General features: G+C 36.9%; 1 protein-coding gene across 1 annotated transcript; it reads left to right on the forward strand.

Annotated features, from left to right (window-relative positions):
- The first annotated feature begins 4,126 nt into the window (after window positions 1-4,126).
- Window positions 4,127-19,246, forward strand: LOC139115572 (zinc finger protein 800-like). Its single transcript, XM_070677811.1, has 4 exons — window positions 4,127-4,210; window positions 4,447-4,506; window positions 7,903-7,969; window positions 8,542-19,246. The coding sequence occupies exon 4, from the start codon at window positions 8,570-8,572 to the stop codon at window positions 10,844-10,846; it is 2,277 nt and encodes a 758-aa protein (XP_070533912.1). The 5' UTR covers window positions 4,127-4,210; window positions 4,447-4,506; window positions 7,903-7,969; window positions 8,542-8,569; the 3' UTR covers window positions 10,847-19,246.
- Window positions 19,247-20,955: the final 1,709 nt, after the last annotated feature.

Genomic DNA, 20,955 nt, shown 5'->3' on the forward strand with positions numbered 1-20,955 from the left:
TGCAGTTCGTTTTGATGAAGTTTTTGTATGGGTCGAAAAGATGAAATATATCAGTGACAACATGACATTACAAATTTCGTTCTCACATAACCGAACTAATCTGATCTAGCTACTTTCATGACAGGACAGATATATTCATTACGGAAATTGTTGACAGCAATCGCGGTGACAGTGAACTTGAGCACTCCCAGAATTCTCAATGACAATGATACAACATAGCTAAGCAACAGTTCGTTACACATGCATTGACAGTAGACTACTGTCTATGGGTTACACATGCACTGCAGGATGGTAGTGTGGTGTGACTTTGCATTTTTGCTTGTACGCCTAAAATCTTCATGTGAAACCCTCTGAAAGTCCCCTGAGTAGATAATTAATAAACGAACACTTCAATTTCAAATGTACAGAAGTCGTTGCGCGTGCGTGTAAAAAACAGGCCATATATATATTGATACACAACACAAACAATAGTGTGAGGCCTCGCCCCATCCAGCCCCAAAATGCCTTAACCTCCGGCCTTTAACCATTTAATGACCCACTTGACCCCTCGAATACTAGTGTGAAATAGGTAAATTGAAGATGTATACATGATATTACAGTTCGGATTCGTCACCATATCACCGCGACGGCAGAATATGAATGTCATTATGAAATATTGAGAATTGTCGTCAAGTGTTTGTTTGTTTTTAATAGCAAGTATAAACGGATACACTATAATTGGTCACCTCCGTTGGTTTGAAAGGCACGTTTTTTCAATGCAACGTCATAATTATACGATTCATTAACTTTAAAATGTCCTTTTCGCATTGATAATTACAGTCTTACAATTAATAATAACTCCCACATACAGCTTCGGAATTCATTGTGTCTTCGTTTTACCGTTATTATATCTGCAATGTGAATACATACGGAATATAATTGTATCGGGGTTATAGATCTTCCGTGTTTGTTCACGTTCCGTTTTCGGCAGAGTGGAGTTTCTCCTGCGCATCTCTTCACCGACAAGTCATCGCAAGGGTCATTGCTTATGTTTGCATTTACATCATATGAAGTTCATGAACTATATTGTTCAATATAGTCACAATTATCCCGACTACCCAGACAACAAATTGACAGAGCAAGCATATTCTGATACCTTTGCCGGTCGAGCAGCGGGAATATCGTAGTTATTTTCGGCGCCAATACTGTCTGAAGTCAAAACTGGCATATACTTCTTTTTTAGGGTCTATGCTGCATGTATTATTATCTACATCCGGGTTACACGGGATGGCCAGGCCCAATCATACATAGACTATGTAACTATGTCACGAGCCTCGATGAATGTAGTTAACATATCTACGGCATGCGGTGTAACATTAATGACGGTCTGTCGCTGGGGAGATCATAAAAATGGCGTTTCGGAGGTCGAACTGCCTGGGTCACGTCAGTGTTTTTATCTCAAATGCTGGTAGAAATAACCTTCAACCGTGCTGAGAAAAGATGGGTGAATTTCCTGAAACTGGTCTCGTCTAACTTTCGTTAACATGATGAAAAATAAAATAAAATAAAATGAACATATAAGGGGCTTTACTCCTAATTAATATTTTTCCCAGCTGCATTAATGATATCTTGCACGTTTTTTGCGAACCCCCATGAAAATGATTCGACTAGTCCCTAAAATTGCCAAGTGTCAGGGTAATGTGTATTACTTATATCACACGACTAACTTCAGCCATTTAGTAATAGAAGGGATCTCATTAAAAGTGTTCCCCAGTTTAATATGTAACTAGAGATCATGATTACCTCCGTAAACTGTCCTAAAACAAACGTTTCTGTGGCATGCGCGCTATATTTTCATCAATTATGCTTCCGTCAGACAGGGCAGATAAAAATAAAGCAACAACTTGAAAATAGTTGTTCTAGCCTGGCGTTTTAGACAGTTGATGGGACAGCATATGCATTTTAACCGTGGTGAATGAATTCCTCGGAATACAACTTAAACCACATGAAATTAAGATCTTTAAAATGGTAGGAGAGTTGCATGTGAGTATGATAGTTCACTCCTGTACTTCTGGCGCAGTTGTTACTGTTTTGTGTTACGGGTAATGTCGTGCTCTTTGGCTTCCATATGTTTGTGTAGTTGTTCGTCGAGTATTTTATTTTGAGAAAGAGCGATGTCCTAACGACCATCGATAGATCGCACAAGCTTTGAGTCCTGTTGCAAATTGTGCGATGTATGAAAAGATTACTTAATTGGACAGAAATTATTCTCCGTCTTTAACAATTGTGACGTTTGCAAATTCCACACGAAGCTTGTAAGCGGGTGGATAAACCCGACAGCATTTTGCAAGTTGACCAAAGAAATACGAGGCGCTTGCAAATTGATTTGACAAGCTCTGAGCAGACGGGAACACACGTGATCAATAAATATACGTGTTTCGGATCCGCTATACCAAGGACCAGTATGTGTGGATGGAATGATACAGGCGTGGTATTTTTTGACAAGATTATTAAATTGATAGATGTACATAGATTGTTGCCGAAGTTGATATCTGTCATTCAATGATCACAGTATACATACATACGTACATACATACATAGTGAGACAGGCAGACAAAAGGATAGATAGATACATAGATTGATTGGGAAATAACCAGCCAGCAAGCTAGCTATCCAAGCACGACAGAAAAATAAATTCGGTTAGTTTTGATGAACGGTGTAGTTTGATGAATTATCTAGCGAACATGTTGATCGACGCATGAAGAACTGATTGATCGATATAGGCCTATAATGATTGACTGATTAATTGATGTATGGATTTAAAGTGACGGATAAACTGTCTGATACATGATCAGGGAATATGTGAGTCGGCGACTTGGTAGGTGGAGTTATAAAAAACTTAATGGTACGTATGAATATGTGATGAATATGACTTTATCTTTGATCTTCATATGCTTGTTCGATATGGACGAGGGAAGTTTGTAGCAAGGAGTACATAGTGAGAACGTGCCGAGGTCTGTAAAGTGACGTATACGTCAGTCAATCATTTTCGGCTGTTGGAGACAGAGAAACTAACCTCCCGACCATCTAGTTGATATATTCAGACAGTACTTTAATCCAAAGTTTGAAAGCTGAGTTCAAGAAAGTTCAATCTATAATTGTGCTGGAAAGTTTGAACATTCCAAGGGGGCAAATCCACAAGATCACTGTAGGCCTAATGAAAGGAAAACAATGTTGTCGTGCTTGTTGCACGCGAATTGGCCTGCCCATCCTCGCATCATCTACATCCATCTTAGGCTTGTGCCGAGATTGTCGACGTAACTTCACCGTGATGTTTCTTCGAAGTTGTTTTTTAATTGCCACAGAGAGCCGGGAAGATATTGCGTGTATTGTACAACAGACCCAGTTTCGGCAAATGGTGGTAGACGTGACGTTGTGCATGACTTTCCGACATACAGTAGGCTACTTGTAGTCGGGAGCCTTGTAATGATGTATGCTCGCGGCAGAGAGAAAGAACGCTGGATGCGCTTTATTCAGATCTTTTACCGTTTCGAATCTTGAATCGTTATCATGTGTAGCGGACAATTATACGCAGACATGATAGCAGGGACAAAAAGGCCGACATATTTTGTCGAGAAATAGGACTAAAGGATGGGTGAATGGACGGACAAAATTATCCAGGCCAGCCGCACACTCAGCCAATATCAAAACATTTATTCGTCGCTCTTCGCCAGAATTGCTTCTTAATTTTTTATACCTTCGTCTTCATGGACTAAGCATTTTACAATGAAGATGACTGCAAACTGCAAAAGCACCAGCATCCACAATTTGTGGCAGAATGTGGCAGATTTCTGGATTTTTGGGAAGCGTCAATTTTCATTGTCAAACTGGAAGAAACCATTTTGCGCCCCACAAGGGATGAAGATTAGAACGGTGACCCAAACGACGCCAGAATTGATGTTAAAATCAATGAAAGTGCACAAACGTTATATTGGTTTGCGAACAAAATGAACGAAAGAGATTTTTACCCCTCACTGTTTTGCTTTTCACTTCTTTGTGAATAAAGTATACAAAATAAAATAACCAATCTTAGTGCACTACCCTATATCTTTTGTTCGGAAGGGCCAGTGATGAGGCATTCTGGGTAATCGAAGAGCTCTCTGAATGGCCGCCATTTCTCATAGGCACATTTATTGTTGGCAAAATTTTGCCTTTGTTCACGTGTTTCATGGTAATAATATCACATTTTTCAATTATTTTAAATCAGAATAGTTTGTGTTTTAAATTTTTGCCGTTTTTTGCAGAAAATTTCGCTAAAAGATACGGTTTTCAAGAATTTTCCTCGGGACTAAATTTGGCGTATTCAATATCACTTGGACTCATTATGTTCGTCAGACGGTGATCGGCAGTCTCAACCGATTTTATCGTCATCATTTTGCCGTATTTTTTTACCCTTTCTAATTACAGGTCTACCACTTGGTGAAATTTGTTGAGTAGATAAGACAGCAGCATCAGGCGGGCGTTAAGGTATTTTATCTCTATTTTAGTTTGGTTATTTTTGTAGTATTTTTTGGTATTGATGACCATCCTGAACCACACCGACCAATGGCAGTCAACCATCGTCATCGGCAAATTATCATTTTCCAGAAAGATTTTCTGTTCAAATGTCGAATTTTCGTGTTTCTCTGCACCCCGACGCCCAACTATTGCGGCAAGTCATGTCTTTAGGAAACACTTAACACATACCGAAGTGTTTTGACAATTATGCGCCGTCAAAACTGCTGGCTTTGCAAGCAGTCGACCAGTGGCGTCTTTGGCCCCCATCAGCACAGTCAACAGACCCTCAATCACTGCGTTGTATTGTCATTTCCGTATCGACCCAACCGGCAGAGTTTGTATCGGTCACTTCAAATACCTTTCAGAGTTTATTCCGGCTATTATGTTGCTTTTGATACTTGTTTCAAGTGAAAAAAATGAGGTACATCAGCGTCGTCCTGTGGAAAGTGTTGGACAGACAGTATACACTGTGCAAAATGACCGTACCAATGGCCCGGAAGCTTTTTGTGGCGATCTCATTGTCACACATATAATAGAAGTGATTTTTTATAAGTTCATTTTTAAAACGAAAACTCGTAAATTTAGAGTTTTCACGAACCACCGTGAAATACTTGCAAAATAAATATTGTTGAAGAAGTTCAACAATGACGTTTAGTGAATGGAACTTGTGTGCCATGCCATGGCTATGGTATGTACTATGTGCGTCGCAGATTGTGACACTGTCGCCATAGCCGACAGTCTCTATTTACAGTATTTACTAAATGTCCCCCTTTTACGATGACCTCATCGGTTCATCGTCGAGTGGTTATAGTCTTTAAACCGAGGAATACCACAAGACCTCCAGTATGGCGCGGGTTGTTTTTCTCGAACTTCCTGTTTTGACCGCAGACTGACTAATTTGCCACTCATGCTTTTTTGACAGATCTTGAGGTCATGTGGTTTTGTAGTCAGTGTCACAGGGGAAGGCGTTACCTGACCCAGTTTTTAAAAGCCAACTGTATTGGTCCCATGATGACCTGTCATTTTTATGCAATTTTTCTCTGAAACACTGTGGCACTACATACATTGTGCTTCGATTCAAAATCAACCAGGAAGGTTATTTGTTTTATTGTGTGAGGACAAAACTCAAACAAAATACATACCACTGTAAGCAGTTAACTTTTGTTATGCTTTGAATCAAATAGGATGATGTTATAATTTGCACCAAAAGTCTTACCAGTGTTTTTTTTGTTCATAAGATGTAAATAGTAGCACTGAAAGGATGTAAACAATTGATAAGAAATGATCTTATCAATAATGACAGTTATGTTTTATCATTAGCTTCAATATTCATTACTCACTTTGATTTAATGATATAAAAATGGCATCAGTATTAAATGGCAAATACTTTGATGTGAAAAGTTTGTACCCACCCCCAACCAAATCCAACCTGGCATTATGAACTTTTGCTTTTCATGAGAATTTTAATGATGGTTAGTTATGTCACAGTGTATAATGCAAATGATCTTGTCTCATAGTACATGTCAGTAAATTGGTCATAATAATTTTCATACTACAGGACACTTTGTGATTAAGAGTGTACTCAGTTTATAGAAAATTGACTCAAAGCCATCAAAGTTCAATGTAAAATTAAAACTTAATTCCTCTTTTTGTCCGAAAATGCCTCAAATCTTTTGAAATGTGACCCTTTAATATTAAGCAGGCTTCATACTAAAAAATGTTGACTCTTGTGAAAAAACGTATCGTGAGGAACATGCTTATGTCAAGCGAACCAACTGACTGACAAATCTGTGTTCATTTCTCGTCTCGAACATTATTCTCTTACATCCCCCTCCTTTAAGATGAAATTTGTACGCTTTGATCTTTCTAATTTAAGTTATTGTCTGTGGCAAAACAAAAACTCTCAGTGGTAAAACTGCATGGACTTACTATACTGCTTTCAAAAAAATATGACTTAATTCACCAAGCACATCCTCTTCTCTCTAGTTTGGCATGAATTTTCTGAGCAACAGGTTAGGATTATTTTGCCTTTACACCTTTCAGGAAGGTCATCTGACTATGTTTACCTGATTTGCATACTGGAAAATGGAGTGAATTAGTTGACTATGGACAGAGGAAGTCCATGATTGAAGATAATTGATGAATGGGACACATTGAAAAGGAAGTGTGACTGATAAATATAAGTAATCTTACTCCCTGAATTTGAAATGAGCTCTTGAATTGGATCAAAAAGTTGGCAAATATGGATAGAAGCACCCTGATGTGCTACTGCCTATGGAGAAGTCTATCGTATACTGATATCAAATTGTATGTTTGCGGAACCTGTAGACTGCTTCCAGGCTTGCAGTGTGTATAATTTACCAGATATCACAAGATGTCTGTCAAATTGATGGGTTGGTCTGTCGGGATTTCTCTGTTATCACCAAGCCAATTGTGTAAGATGATGGTGAAAATAGGATTATGTGAACTGCATGTAAAATTGACTAATGGGTCAAATTATCTTGCAGTGCTGAAATTCCTTTGTTTACAACTTGTTATCCTGGTCAAAAGTCACCTCTGTGTTGTAAACCTATCGTCAGTTTTTGATCTGTCAGTTGTTACTATTGTCACAAAGATATGAACTTATTCAAGTTGTTGATAATGTATTTGAAAGTGAACGAGAATATGACATTTGATGAATGATTGAAATTTTTAATTCAGCATATGCTATATTATGGCATTAACCTCTCCCTTTACATTTGTCATACTGTAAAATTGTGCAGAATGAATGAATGAATACATGTATGTATAGTATTTTTCAACATAAAGTCATGGTGACAGAAAGAATCACCATACATGTATTTCTTATGAAGGTATTTTCAGCATTTTTAGACTTAGAGTGACATAAATTGACAAAGCAAGTCCCCAGACTAGCAATAGAAATGTGACTTCAGTGTTTTTGAAAAGCCTGTCCATCGCGTTCACCTTTTATGTGAGAAAGACTGTCGCCCTTTTGTCTTTATATTGTTGGATCATCAGTTCCAAAGATTAATGCTACTTAATCTTTATCAGGGAAGATCTCTGGGAAAAAAGGAATTACGGTATTTTCCAGTGAACCATTCCTAAATGTTCTTTCTGTGTCACTTCCTGTGTTAAAAGGTTTTACAAACAACACTTTTTACCATTGCCGTTAAGTGTGACCCTAGTACTTTTTGTAATGCAGTTGAGCCAGTAGACTATTTGACGAGGGGTGAGTGTGGTACTCCAGAGCAATGCACTGATCTTCAAATTTGCATTTATTAGGGAACACCATGTAACCAACACAATCAAATTACAGGTATGGGGCATCAATGCAGTATTTAATGTCTGTGTTTTGGTTTTTTGCAGTGAAGACCATCCCTGTCCATCAAAAGTCACAGATCAGAGCTGTATCTTGTTTCATGAGAGGTCATTGGTAGGTTACTAAATGCATTTCTCTGCCACTTTTCTGGGAAATTGCCACTTCACCTAAAAATTACTCTGGAAAAGATTAGTTGAACTGAGAAGATGATATCATTTCACGGGAACTTCACTGCTCTAAGTTTTTGAATAGGATTGATGAAATTGAAAACACTTACATGTATATATAAGTATTTCATCGATTGGTATTTTACAAAATTCATAAATGGTGTATGTAATTGAGTATGACTGGCACTCTTGATTCATTTCAATTTATTTGATACTTATTTTAAATTTTAATTATGTTAGAGAGTTGTGTTAATGAACCGTATGCTCAGTTTGTGTTTACTTGCACTATCAAGGTTATGAAGGTGTCACATTTTGGAGATTTCTTCCCTTGTACTGTTGAATGCGTGATGTTTTAGGTACTGATACTACTGTTGTTTTTGTGTAATGAATAATGAACAGGACGTACTTCACAATATTGCAACATACTAACATAGTTTTGAATTTTGATAGTTACATGTGTGAATTTTCTATGCCATGTAGTATTGATTTCTCTCACGATTCATAATTCTATTCTTTAAGGTAAATTGTTGACAAAGAAGAGGCAGAAATGGCTAAGGCGAAACCAAAAGATCCGACAATACTTCAAAAACCAGTTATATTGGCCAAAAATGGTGTCCAGCAGATTTTTGACTGTTTCCGCTACGGCACGACAGATTTGAAAATGCTTCTGCAGCATGAGGTAGACATAATTTATGAGTGTCGAATATGCCGCAGTCTTTTCCGCGGCCTGCCCAACTTCATTGATCACAAAAAATCATACTGTACAGACCGTATTAGTATCGCCAAAGATTTGTCCAGTAGCAATCCAAATAAAGATGTGCAGAACATCTTTAGGAAGGTGAGTGAGGAGATGCCTCAGTTAGAATTGGAGGTATCAGAGGGAGCTGAACCAAAGGCCAAGACTGCAGAAGATGCCCAACGTTCAAATGTCAGTCGTGACTCAGAGCCACCACCAAAGACTGACTGCATGCTGGTGTTCAAACCCATTCAGTCCACCTCCAAGGCAGTTTACCAGCATCTGATGAAACCAAAGTCAAGCGATCTAAGGGAACGGATACTGACAGCAAAGCAGAAGATGACATCACCAAACAAAAGCCCACCCACGAGAATTACAACAGTGATTGGCAGTGGGCCCCTGGATACATCAGGTCTCATCGAAGAAATCAGTGCGAGAAGAGCAGCGCACTCTGGAGTTGTAGTTGTACAGCCTGAAAGCCCTGATAAGAAATATGATACTAGATCTGTTGCCAAGACTGAAATAAAGACCATCAAGACAATCTTCAAGCCCAAGGGAGTAGTCAAAAGTAAACAGGATGTCAAGAAAAAAGTCTTGGGTAATAAAAATAACACTAGTAGAGCTAAAAGTTTTGCTGCGACTAGAATTCAAAATTTGAAGCCTTTTAGTGGTCCCAACCCAAACCACCCTATGTGTGTTCTGTGCAAAAAGATATGCAAAAATCGCACCTCCCTTGCGTGGCACATGCGTGTTCACAGCAAGCACCTGTATAAGTGCACTACATGTTCCTATTTCAATTATTCTCCGGAGTATCTCAAGCAGCACTTGCGCGTTCGACACGACGCCACAGATGCGGAGATCCAACAGGTGTTGTCAAACCGCATCACAACCAACAAGGAATTAGACATCAAGAGTGACAAAGAGGTTGCGGCTTACACCATTCTGGTCAAAGAGAGCCACAAAGTTGCCCAAACCAGTCCCACTACCAGCCCTAAAGCAGAAACAAAGACAGAAGAGGAAAAATCTGGTGATTTAAAGGTCAAAGATGAACCAAGGGACAAGAAAGATGAGAGGATCACCGAACAGACAGGTGATAGTGCAACTGGTAGCAAAACAAGCCCATCACTGCAGCTTCACAAGTGTTCGATGTGTGAAAAGACCTTTGCCAGCAGGAGAAATCTAGCCAGGCATGAAAAGCAGCACACCAACCAGGGTAGTGATAAAGAAGAGGATGCGGAGACCAAACAGGATTCCAAAGTTATGAAAAGCGTTTCCTCCAAGATTTTAGAGACAAGAAAAGCACAGGCTGCAGTGGAAGCACTCATAGATGCCAAAGCCATGAAATGTCAGAAGTGCAACAAAAGACTTTTCAATATCTATTCCCTGCGCCATCATGTCCGAAATCACTTTGGCTACAATAGCTACAAGTGCAAGTTCTGTGCCTTCAAAACAACAGACTATTCAAACCTAAAGCGACATCTAGCTCGGAAGCATGCCAAAAAATTCCACAGTGCAGAACACATAAAGTCAGCTATTCGATCCATGAAGAGTGGTGTTTGGCTGTCGTATTCCGGTAGCAATTCATCTCTCAACAAAACCGGCACTTCAGAAACTACAACTGCAAGTTCCTCAGAAGTGAAGAAGGAAAGTCCCTCATCACAGCCCATGCAGACAACAAGTACCAGCCCAGCAGCTAGCAGTACCAAGTCCTCTCCAGGCTCCAGTCCAAGAACACTGATCAGACTGGAAAGAATTCCAGTGGCAGCTAAAACAGATAAAGTTGAACCACCATCCAAAAGTGGATCAGGCTATGTCAACCCTGTCAAAATGGCAGCCATTGCCATGATCATAAATGAAAAACTCCTGCGCTGTCTCAGGTGTAAGAAGCAATTTGATAATATTCAGCTGTTGAAGAAGCATGCCGCAAGGCACTTAGGATATAACACATTTAAATGTAAATTCTGTGCATTTGTGTCTCACAGCTATTCTTGGTTTAAGAGGCACCTGACACAAAATCATTCTCGAAAAATTAAGACAGAGGAACAGTTGAGTAAATTAATGAGTGAAATGAGAGCTGTGCAATACTGAATTCAACAAAGGAAAATAGATGACAGTTTAGCTGAAATAGTACCATACATCTCAAAATACATCCTAATGTGACTTTTATTGTTTCCCCAAAATGGCATGAAATGTGAAAGAAACCAAATTTTGATGAATAGAATGTTAAATCAGAATGATTGAAGTATAAAAATGGTAGAGTATGAAGTAAGTTGCAATTCAGAATGGGGAGGAGGGATGGGGGGAGGGAGAGAGAGAGAGAGAGAGAGAGAGAGAGAGAGAGAGAGAGAGAGAGAGAGAGAGAGAGAGAGAATGAATGAATGGAATGAATGAATGGATGAATGTGGATGTGTGTGTTGAGTCTCACTATTCATGTTATACTTTTCCAAGGTAGTGCTTGCATACATCAAACACTAATCTACTTGGAATAAGTTTAATTACCACAAGTGAATGAGATAGTGGTTGATGAGACTTGTAGATTTGTAAACAATAACTAAAATGATAATGATTCTTGTGTTGATCTTTCATTCTGCTGAATTAGTAATGAAATTTATCACCAACAGTGGCAGAGGTGTGAAATGAACTAAGAGATTTTCAAAAGAAGGATTTTGATTCGATCATTGATTACAACCTGCAGCTTAATTGACGTTTGTAAGTCCTAGATTTTAATTGAGCAACTTTTGATAAGAATAGAGGGGTCATGTCAGTTTGATCTTGTACTATAAATTTTAGCTTTGAAATAACCCACTGAGTGCAGATTTGTTCGGTTTCCCAGTACATCAACAGGTTTAGCAACTTAGAAATACATCTTTATATGGTGTGATCTTTGCAAGACAAACCACCGGCCCATGACAAAAGACTTGTGATGAACTGCTTACTTCCATTTTCACAATTAGTTGTACAATATGGATATATATTTTTACATTTCAGTCATTATCAAGGAACCACTTGAAAGAGCAGTATCATCAGAAGTGATAAACTTCTGAAGATTCCTTTTCTGAGCAACTCAAAACCAGAAATTTAAAGTGAATTTCCAGTAGATTTTCACCCAATTAGTAAAACTTATGAGATTTTTCTTTAATCACACATATATTTTGCAAGGGATATTATAGTAAGTACATTAAAAAGTAGAAATACAGTACAGTACTGTACTGTCAAAAATTTTGTGTCAACTGTCTATATGCCCTGGTAAAGTTTAATGTGGACTAAAGAAGGACAAACATCCTTTGTTTGAGAAAACCTTTTGGTTGTATGCAGAATGAACTGTGTGGTCATGTTGAGATTAATAACCTGGTATACAAATTGTGTTAGTGAACTTTTCAAAGATATTTGTGCACATAGTATTTAGTCTCAGTTTTGTGTATGTGGTACACAAGTGATTCACACAGCAAGGAAGGATGATGAAAATCATGTAGAATAGAATACAATGTAATTGAATGTTTTATGCTATGGTGCTTTATGCTATGATACTGTGACTAACAGAAGCCTGTAATATCTTGAACTATAGATTGATAGATGTAAGTTTGTATATGTGTTCGTTATCAAATACTGTTTGTCTTTGTACATTTCGTTGTCATATCAATAATTGTTGTTCAAATATGTGAGTTTTGTAAGTGATTGATAATGTCTATATTTTTCATCAAGATACATGGTAGCTGCAATATCATAAAGTTTACATAATGGTTTTACTTTTGGTTGCAAATCATAGTAATAATTTTGCTTCTGTAATCCTTGATGAAATTTTCCTCACCACCTGCAGAAGCAAGCAGAGACCATGTGCAGAAATTGCTTTATCAAAGACTCATGAAAAGTACACACAAACAAGACGAGATATGCAGAAATGTCAGTGCTAGGGGGAAGACTGATTTATCATGTAGATGGAAAAAGTCTGCATCAAGGGTCTCTGCAAGGACTTCTAGCTGCTTTTATGTCTGACAAGCACCTGTGACCTTTCAGTGTCATTAAATACTGGAGCACTTGCAAATTGCGTGGAGGACTAACTTATGGCTCTTTTTATGAGACTGGTCTAAATCTACTGTATGAAAAAACAGAAACCAATACAAACTTCAGGAATCTGAGTTCATGCAAAGTTTAGAGTTGCAAATTGAGACAAAGACTCGTAGCTTTCACTTTTTAAAAAGGAGAGCACACTATTCAGACAATTTTATTGTGTTACGGGTTACCAGGGTTGCTGGCGTTTGTTGTGGTCTTAGGTCATACATCTCATATATACACTTTGTTATTGCACTGGAAATCAAGTGCAAGATGTGTACTGAAAGATATGCAGAATAATGTATGCATGCCCAATTAATGTACAAATAAATGAAATCACATGGTATTATGAGCATGGTTAGAAAGTGTTGCACAGTCTTCAAGTAGTGTTTGGATAAAAACAGTAATGCTGTATAGTCAGTTATTTTCCTTACATCATAAAGTCAACATAAGCCACAGTTATGACAAACAGGTCAACTGTACCATCAAGATAACATTAAAATTTAGGTCATCATGTGTGTGTGTGTAGAGGTTTGCAACAGAAATGCATTTCAGTGTTTTGACAGTCATCATTTGCACGCCAGCTAGATAAAAAGTCCTCATTGACTGGTAATAAGTGATATACATTATCTAGTGTGAGGAGATTGTGCAGAGATTTTCTGCAAATATCTCTCATTGTTTGGAATTATTATGGAAATTTCATGACATTGCAGCTGTCTATTTGAGAATGTGATAAAAGAAAAGCTGTAATTTTAACTGAATACACTGTGTCTTGCTTGTCATCGATTACATAGTCTGTACATTGCTTGAACTGAATGACTCCTAATTTGCCGATGGTCATTGTAGCTGTCTTCCTGCCTTGTTACTTACATAGAAATCTTCAATATTTTGTACCTGTTAACATTTTTACCTTGACAATTTCTGGCCTTATTGCCAGATTTCAAATTTCAATATTTAAGAAAAGAAATTTAAAAAAAAAAAAGAAAAAATTTGAAATGTGTTGTGGTAAAATGTGCCTCCAAATGGAACATTTGTAAATTTTGTGCATTTTCCTCAAGGAAACTTAAAACCATTTGCTTTCATAATCAAGGAAAAAGATTCGTTGTCACTGTGCATACCTTTGTAACAGAGAAACAAATTACGTTAAATTTACTGATGTTTGAAATTGCTGTTTCCCCCAGGGAAAACTCAAATTTTGAAGTTTGACTAAAAGATGATGATAAAAGCTTCATTGGCTGAAGATGCTTCAAAGTGAATGGCACATAAGTAGCAGATCAGAATAGTTTTATAAGATTTGTAGAGTACAAACATTTGTCTGAGAGGCATGTTCTACCTTTATGAGTTCATGCCTTGAAAGTGAAAGACTTAAACTTTTCTCAAACTTTCCTTGTGGAATCTTTCCATCATAATCTTTAAAAATCAAGAATAAAAATTGGGGGTCGCAGTTGAAATTTGGTACTAGAAAGAAATTACCCAAGATTTACCGGTATTTGAAATTCAACATGACTGCCATCCCTGTGTTAACTCTGTGGAGAAAAAAAATTCGATTTTTGAAAAACTAAGAAGGCGAAAATTTTTCTTACACCAAGAGCTTAAAATGAGGCCGCACAAATAGTATAGCAGAAAAGGATTGTGAAAGTTTGTGAGTCTGAATATTTGTCCGCGAGGCACATTCTACCTTAACTTGTGTCTGTAAGTTGTAGAATCTGTGAAGCCTAGGTAATGGGAGTAGGCATTGATTAGTTTAACCCTTACGTCCCCATTTCTTTGTACAATGGTCCAACCACGTTGATAACAGTTGGATAAGTGCAGCTTCCGGTGGTGTAAGGGTTAATGAAAACTGATTGTTGAGAGATTGTTGTTTGTTTATTTTTTCTACATAATGTGTGCTGATACTATGATAGTTATGAAGCTAAAATTGTATGAAAGCTAAAGTGTGCATTGTGCTGAAAATGTGATGCAAAACTTGCAGGTTTTATAAATTCTGTGTGACAGAGATTTTCCAAAGTTTTCAAACTTTGCATGTTCTGTATTGAAATTACCTGATGTATTTAGGTATATGTACATTGTGACTTTTGAATTCACCACATAACCTGTTGTTGTTACCTGTACTTTTATTCTGCATTTGTCCAAAACATTGTTCATTTATATTGTATTATTCAAGTTGCTGAGTCCCATTATAGTCAACGTCGCACTGTTATATGCAGTGTTCACTACCTTTAACAGTTACATGATTTGAATGCCTATGGATTTATTTCTATTGTATGAAAAAAAGCTGCTTGATTTCCACAATCCTAAAACACTATGTGGCAGGGTTTGTCCCTGTCAAAATCATTTTCAAGATGCAACAAAGAATACCAACTTGATCATAGTTTTCTCTTCAATATTTCCATTACATCTATGTTCAACCCCTTGCTTACTTTACATATTTGAAGCTTGAACTTTTGTAGTAATGGTGCCATAATGACACGAAGCCTACCTAGTGAAATGAATTTGTTAACAAGTCAAGTTTTCCGATTACCCTGTATTTAATTGCAATATTTCAACTTTTAAGAAGATCAAGTGTGAAACAGGTGTAGATGTGTCAATGTTACACTGAATCAGGGGTATAGAGTCTTTATATATTGTCACAGTGGTATATCATCTATTATATCATACCAGTATATTGATGGCGAAAATGCAGCGACCTGATTGGTCGAGACGTGAAAAATACCATGCTATATTCACAATATAGCACGGTTTGAACAAGTATGAACTCTCGGCTAGAAAAAAATACCCTGTTTGACGTTTCATGCCAGAATTTCAAATTACTATGATGGTATAATTGAAATAAACCATGTAGTTATAAACTGTAGGATATTGCCAAATTTAATGCCGCATCTGCTTGTGAAGAATGAGCAATTTTGTCAATGTCTGTGAAGCTTAGTAAGAGTATAATGAACCCATTTTGGAAGGAAGTAAACACAAAATTAGATCAGGGGTAAATGTGCAGGGTAGACCTGTCCCACCCCATCTTCTTGTGGTATGATCCATTTCACCAAAAAAGTACTCAAGATTCTAGTGTAAAACTGTTTTCGAAGCCAGGTAACTTAGGCTTCAGGAGCATTTGTGAGTTTAGAGACCTTACACAAACTGATTTTTGAATGGTTATAGAATTGAGCTACATTTCTGCTGTAACCTGTTTAGATTGCTGCAATGCACCAAGTAAAACCTGGTAAAATATAGCCAACCATGAAAGTATTTACCTGCTTGCTACCCTTAACACAACTCTGGAACATATTATAAAATGTTGAACCTGAAATCATACGTGGAAGTTTTGAACTCAGGGTATACAAGTAGCTATGAAATGTATTCCAAGTTAGATATCTCCATCTTCTGTATAACATATTGATTTATAAATGTTTAGGTCTTAGTCACATTTTAAATAGTTTTGGAATTATGAACTCACTTGATATCATGGACAAAACTTATCTCTTACTTTCAACATTGCAAATCTATCAGTCTTGAACTATAGGATAAATTAGGTTGTATTAAAGTAATGCTACCATGTGTTCTGAATAAGGAACTTGGCATACTTATCATGTTTAGCAGCTGAACTCCCTGGTGCCCAAGAATCAGTCTTGAAAATCATTGGTAGATAGTTTTCTTATCCAGTAAGCCATACATCAGTGATTTTCAATTTGTCTGGACGATGTTGTAGGATTATCTTGTAGAAGTCAGATTACCTTGTAGGAGTCAGATTTATTTTATTGGTAAGTAGCAGTAGAATTGTAAATTGACTACTGATGCATATGTTGTAGCAGACTGTTTAGATTCTGTGATGCTTGCATTGATATTTTTACAGAAATGTTAAAGTTGTCCTTGCACCTTTTGAACCAATTTTTGTAACTCTCTGGTTGTGACACTGAGTTGTGTCCAGTGTACATTGCAGACTGGCTTTACTTTCCCCTGAATCTGACCCCATGAATGAAATGTGCTACGAGAAATAAGACAGCCAAGAGTTGAGATTGTGGAATTACTACATCAGGTTTTATGTAAAATGTTACTGGCCTATAGTGTAGCACTTTTCATTGTATTGCAAACTGTGTAATTGTTTTATATTTACAGAAGATGATAAGCAGAGTAATCCACACCTTGTATGCACTAGTCATGAAGAGGGTAGGACTGCCTGTGCTTGTGTCAACACGGAGTCATGAGGGTAGTACACCCTTCAAAACTGAAAGACTTAACTTCTGCTCAAACTTTTCTCTAGGTAACTTTTAACCATTCTCTTTCAAAATTATGGAGAAATAGCAGAGTTCACACAAATTTTGGTACCAGAGGAACAAATTACCCGAAATTTACTGATATCCGAAATTCAAAATGGTCACTATTCTGTGAAATAAATTTTGGATTTTGTCACGAAAATAAGAATGGGCAAACATGACATATTCAACCAGCTGCAAAATGAGTTCAAACAAGCACACTAGCAATGTGTTGTAAAAGTTTGAGAGTCTGAATAGCTGTCCTCTAGGCGCATTCTACCTTAAAGGTATACAGTCACCTGTAATCTAAATATTTCCATATATGGTCAAAGGGGCGTTCCTTGGTATTTAAAATGCCCATGTGAGGGCGCTGTTTTTAAAACGCGGCCACCCGCTTAAAATCTGTGATTGGTTAGATTTTCTCTTTCCATGGTAACTGGCGCAAAATTGGAACAGGTGACAGTATACCTTTAAGTTAGACCAGTTGACTAACGGCCAAACATGGTACAAGCATACAAAAGTGATTCGATTATTTAGCATCAGATACACAAATTTCCATAGAAATCAATATTATATCGGTCTGCTGTGGTTGTTATCAAGTGTTACAAGATTTATTTGAATGTAGTTATCTTCATGTAAAACTTGTGGATGGTAAAGATTTTAACATGGTGAAATGAAAGAAGCGAACTTTACTACAATTGTGTTGCTTGGTTACATCTGTATTAGAAACTTACAATTTATCAGCCTCCTTAAATGTTCTGGGTATCCGTAAAATATCCAGATTCATTGTGTGATGTGTTTGAAGAGTCCCAAGACTTTTTCACTCAAAGAGTGAATTTTGAGCCCAGCACTCGGCACTTAATTCTAGCATCGCAATAATTGGCTCATAGTATCCAGTCTCCCAGCAATGTGTATTGTTTTTCTCTCAACATTATTTATGTCCCCACTCAAGAAATTTAGTAAATTAGTTTTGTACTAGAGCAACATACAATTCAACCACATTATTTCATATTATTTTAAAGATGTTTATTTAAATTTATAGATGTATCTTTTCTTTATTTAATTTACATATATCACAAAAAGTTAGAGCTTACATCGGACAATATTATTTTATCAGGTATTATGCTGCAGGGTATGTGTCCTGATTGAGATTTTCCCAATAAGTGAAATAATAGATAACTTCTATGAAAACCCATAAACTGTACTCATGGAACAATTTTTGATATAATGATATACAATGAATTTCACCAGAGTATATCATATTTAGATTTGCAGTCGCCAAAAGCTGCCCAGTTATGTATTTCAAAGACACATCTGAGTTGAACATATGTGATCAGTGTAGCTGATAATTTACGCATATTCGTCATACAAAGGTGAACCTTCAGCTGTGTAGAGATGTGGCTGGTTTTTATAACATACAAAGATACTGTCAAAAATTTTACTCATCTTCATTGATCAAATAGTTGTTCATCTTCTGAAATGTTTTCAATGAGAATGCCAGGAAACTGACATTGTTACATGTTATACCTCAGGGTCTCTCCCTGTCAATAGTACCCCTCTAGAAGATAAACAGGTCTAAAACGTGTTAGTCAACACTTTACCCACATTTAAAATCACAGTATTATATCTGCAAACCAAATGTTGCATTATATCAGAAACTTATCTTCGCTTGATACCATTTTGAAATCTACACTTCAAAAATATACTGTATTTTTATCTATTAGTTGAGAAATGATTGTTTCAACTTTGTTTAGATGAACTGAGATCTCATACATGTACTTTGGAATTAAGCTATGCACGATGAATTTCTCAACCATTTTGATTTCCATATGCTTGGCACCTTTTAAAGGTGTATTATAAATGTTGAAATTCTTGGCTGTAACTCATTTCCCAGAAATATGACCATTGATTAGTAATTACAAATGAAATTTTTATCTGCCACTTGAGAACCACTTTGTACCAAATTGAATTTCTGAATATTCTCTGTGGCTCTATATTTTGTTCTTGAATTCTGCCATGATGTGGCACTCCCAGTGTAAAGATCTTCTCTGCGATTAATTTACACTAAACTCAGAACTTAGGTTTTTGTGTACTTATAGCAGCTTTGTATTTGCAACGCACTTATTTATTTCTTTTTTGTGCAATATAGGCTTTCAGAAGAATGTGTATTAAAGTTCATGTTGAATATCCAGTATGTGTGATCTCAAGTGGTCAATTTTTTTTACTGTCTGTCGGAGAATACACCATTTGTGCTACACTGGGTGTTTGACTGAGTCTGTGGATTTTCTGTCTGTTTGTGTACGCATTTCTGTTTGCATATGTATGTACGAAGGAGGCAGACAGCTGGTGCAGAGTTGGGTTTAGACAAGTTTGACTGCATCAACAGCACTCCATCAGGGAATTTAATGTACACGTACATTTGATCCACAATTTATAAAATGTTGATTTCAAATATTTCAGATGTGTTTGAGAGAGGGTAAATCCTGTAAGAGTGAAATGGTTGCTTGTTGTAATGTCTGTATTGTTCGATTACCATAAGTCACGATTGTCAGTTTATTGTTAATCCTTTGAGTGCCAAAGTCAGTTTTCATTGACTTTATAAAGTATATCCCAGTCACAATTCTTTTTCAGATTCCTGCCAAAGTTTTGATGACAAGCTTCAGCCAATGAGATGTGATGTCCGTTTGATCTAAAATTATTCAAAAAATTGCAGAAAAATTCATGAAAATTGGTAAAATGTTACACTAAAATTTTGGAGGGAAAACAGATTCCTGCCAAAGTTTTGATAACAAGCTTCAGCCAATGAGATGTGATGTGCATTTGATGTCCGTTTGATCCAAAATCATCCAAAATTCATAAAAATTGGTAAAATGTTGCTCTAAAATTTTGGAGGGAAAAAATTACAGCACTCAAAGGGTTAATCAGTCGGTGTACCAGGTGCAGGAATGACAAGTGATTGCACTGAGCAAACTTCCCAGTGTGTGCACCAAAAGGAGGTTCTGCAGACCACTCTCTTTCCATCAAGATGTGAAAAGCGCCCTCGAGCAATGACCATACCACCCTAACTGAAAATTGAAATGGCATTTTCAAAAATGAATCTGTAGATGAACAAATCTTACCGTCACCCAAATGAAATTGTTTGAACTTAGAAAATGTCAAACACGGCCATCAAACTTATCATTCTGTGGTTTGTTCATTTCTGTCAATCAGCATGTTATACACTTAATGCAAACAACACTGAGAGGACTGCGAAATGACACATGCAGCTGTAGTGAGGAATTTTTCACATGGTGGTACTCATTATCATGTCTGTATAATTATCTGCTGTATTGAGTGGAGATTAACATAACAATTTACGAGGGATTTCTTAGAAATGATAATTTTTATAACTCTACCAGGATAATTAACATGCTTGAGGCAAATATAAAATACACTGAAGTATGAACAAAAAAGTACACAATTACTGGTACACTGATAAAAAGTAGAAAAATTACTCATTAAAACATGTACAATAATTTAAAATTAGGGACTTTCACATTTGATTGGTTCAATTTGACAACCAAAATCATTAAATCTCATCAACTGTGGTATTGTTTGTTGCCATAAGCAACTGAAGTCACAATCCTGCCACTTCTCTGAGTTTGTCAACCATGTCTTGGTGAGGCAGATGAGATTTAATACGTTTGCAAGGAAAAATTATACAGATATACTGGTAGTCCTAGCATGTAACATGAAGACGGACTCTGTGAGAGCTAATTATTTATTAGCTGCTAACTTCTAAGCTGTACTGCACATTGATGCGCCCTCAATGACGGCTCTGTTCGGTGAAACTTGATCTCGCCAAATCTGCTTACTGAGCTGTGCTTTGCTAAAGCTGATAATATATTGTTGAGGGCAAGAGAC

Source organism: Ptychodera flava, chromosome 17, assembly GCF_041260155.1.
Source record: "Ptychodera flava strain L36383 chromosome 17, AS_Pfla_20210202, whole genome shotgun sequence".
Taxonomy (NCBI): Eukaryota; Metazoa; Hemichordata; class Enteropneusta; family Ptychoderidae; genus Ptychodera; species Ptychodera flava.

Coding starts and splice junctions, on each gene's coding strand:
- LOC139115572 (XM_070677811.1), top strand. CDS start 8,570: ATGGCTAAGGCGAAACCAAAAGATCCGACAATACTTCAAAAACCAGTT.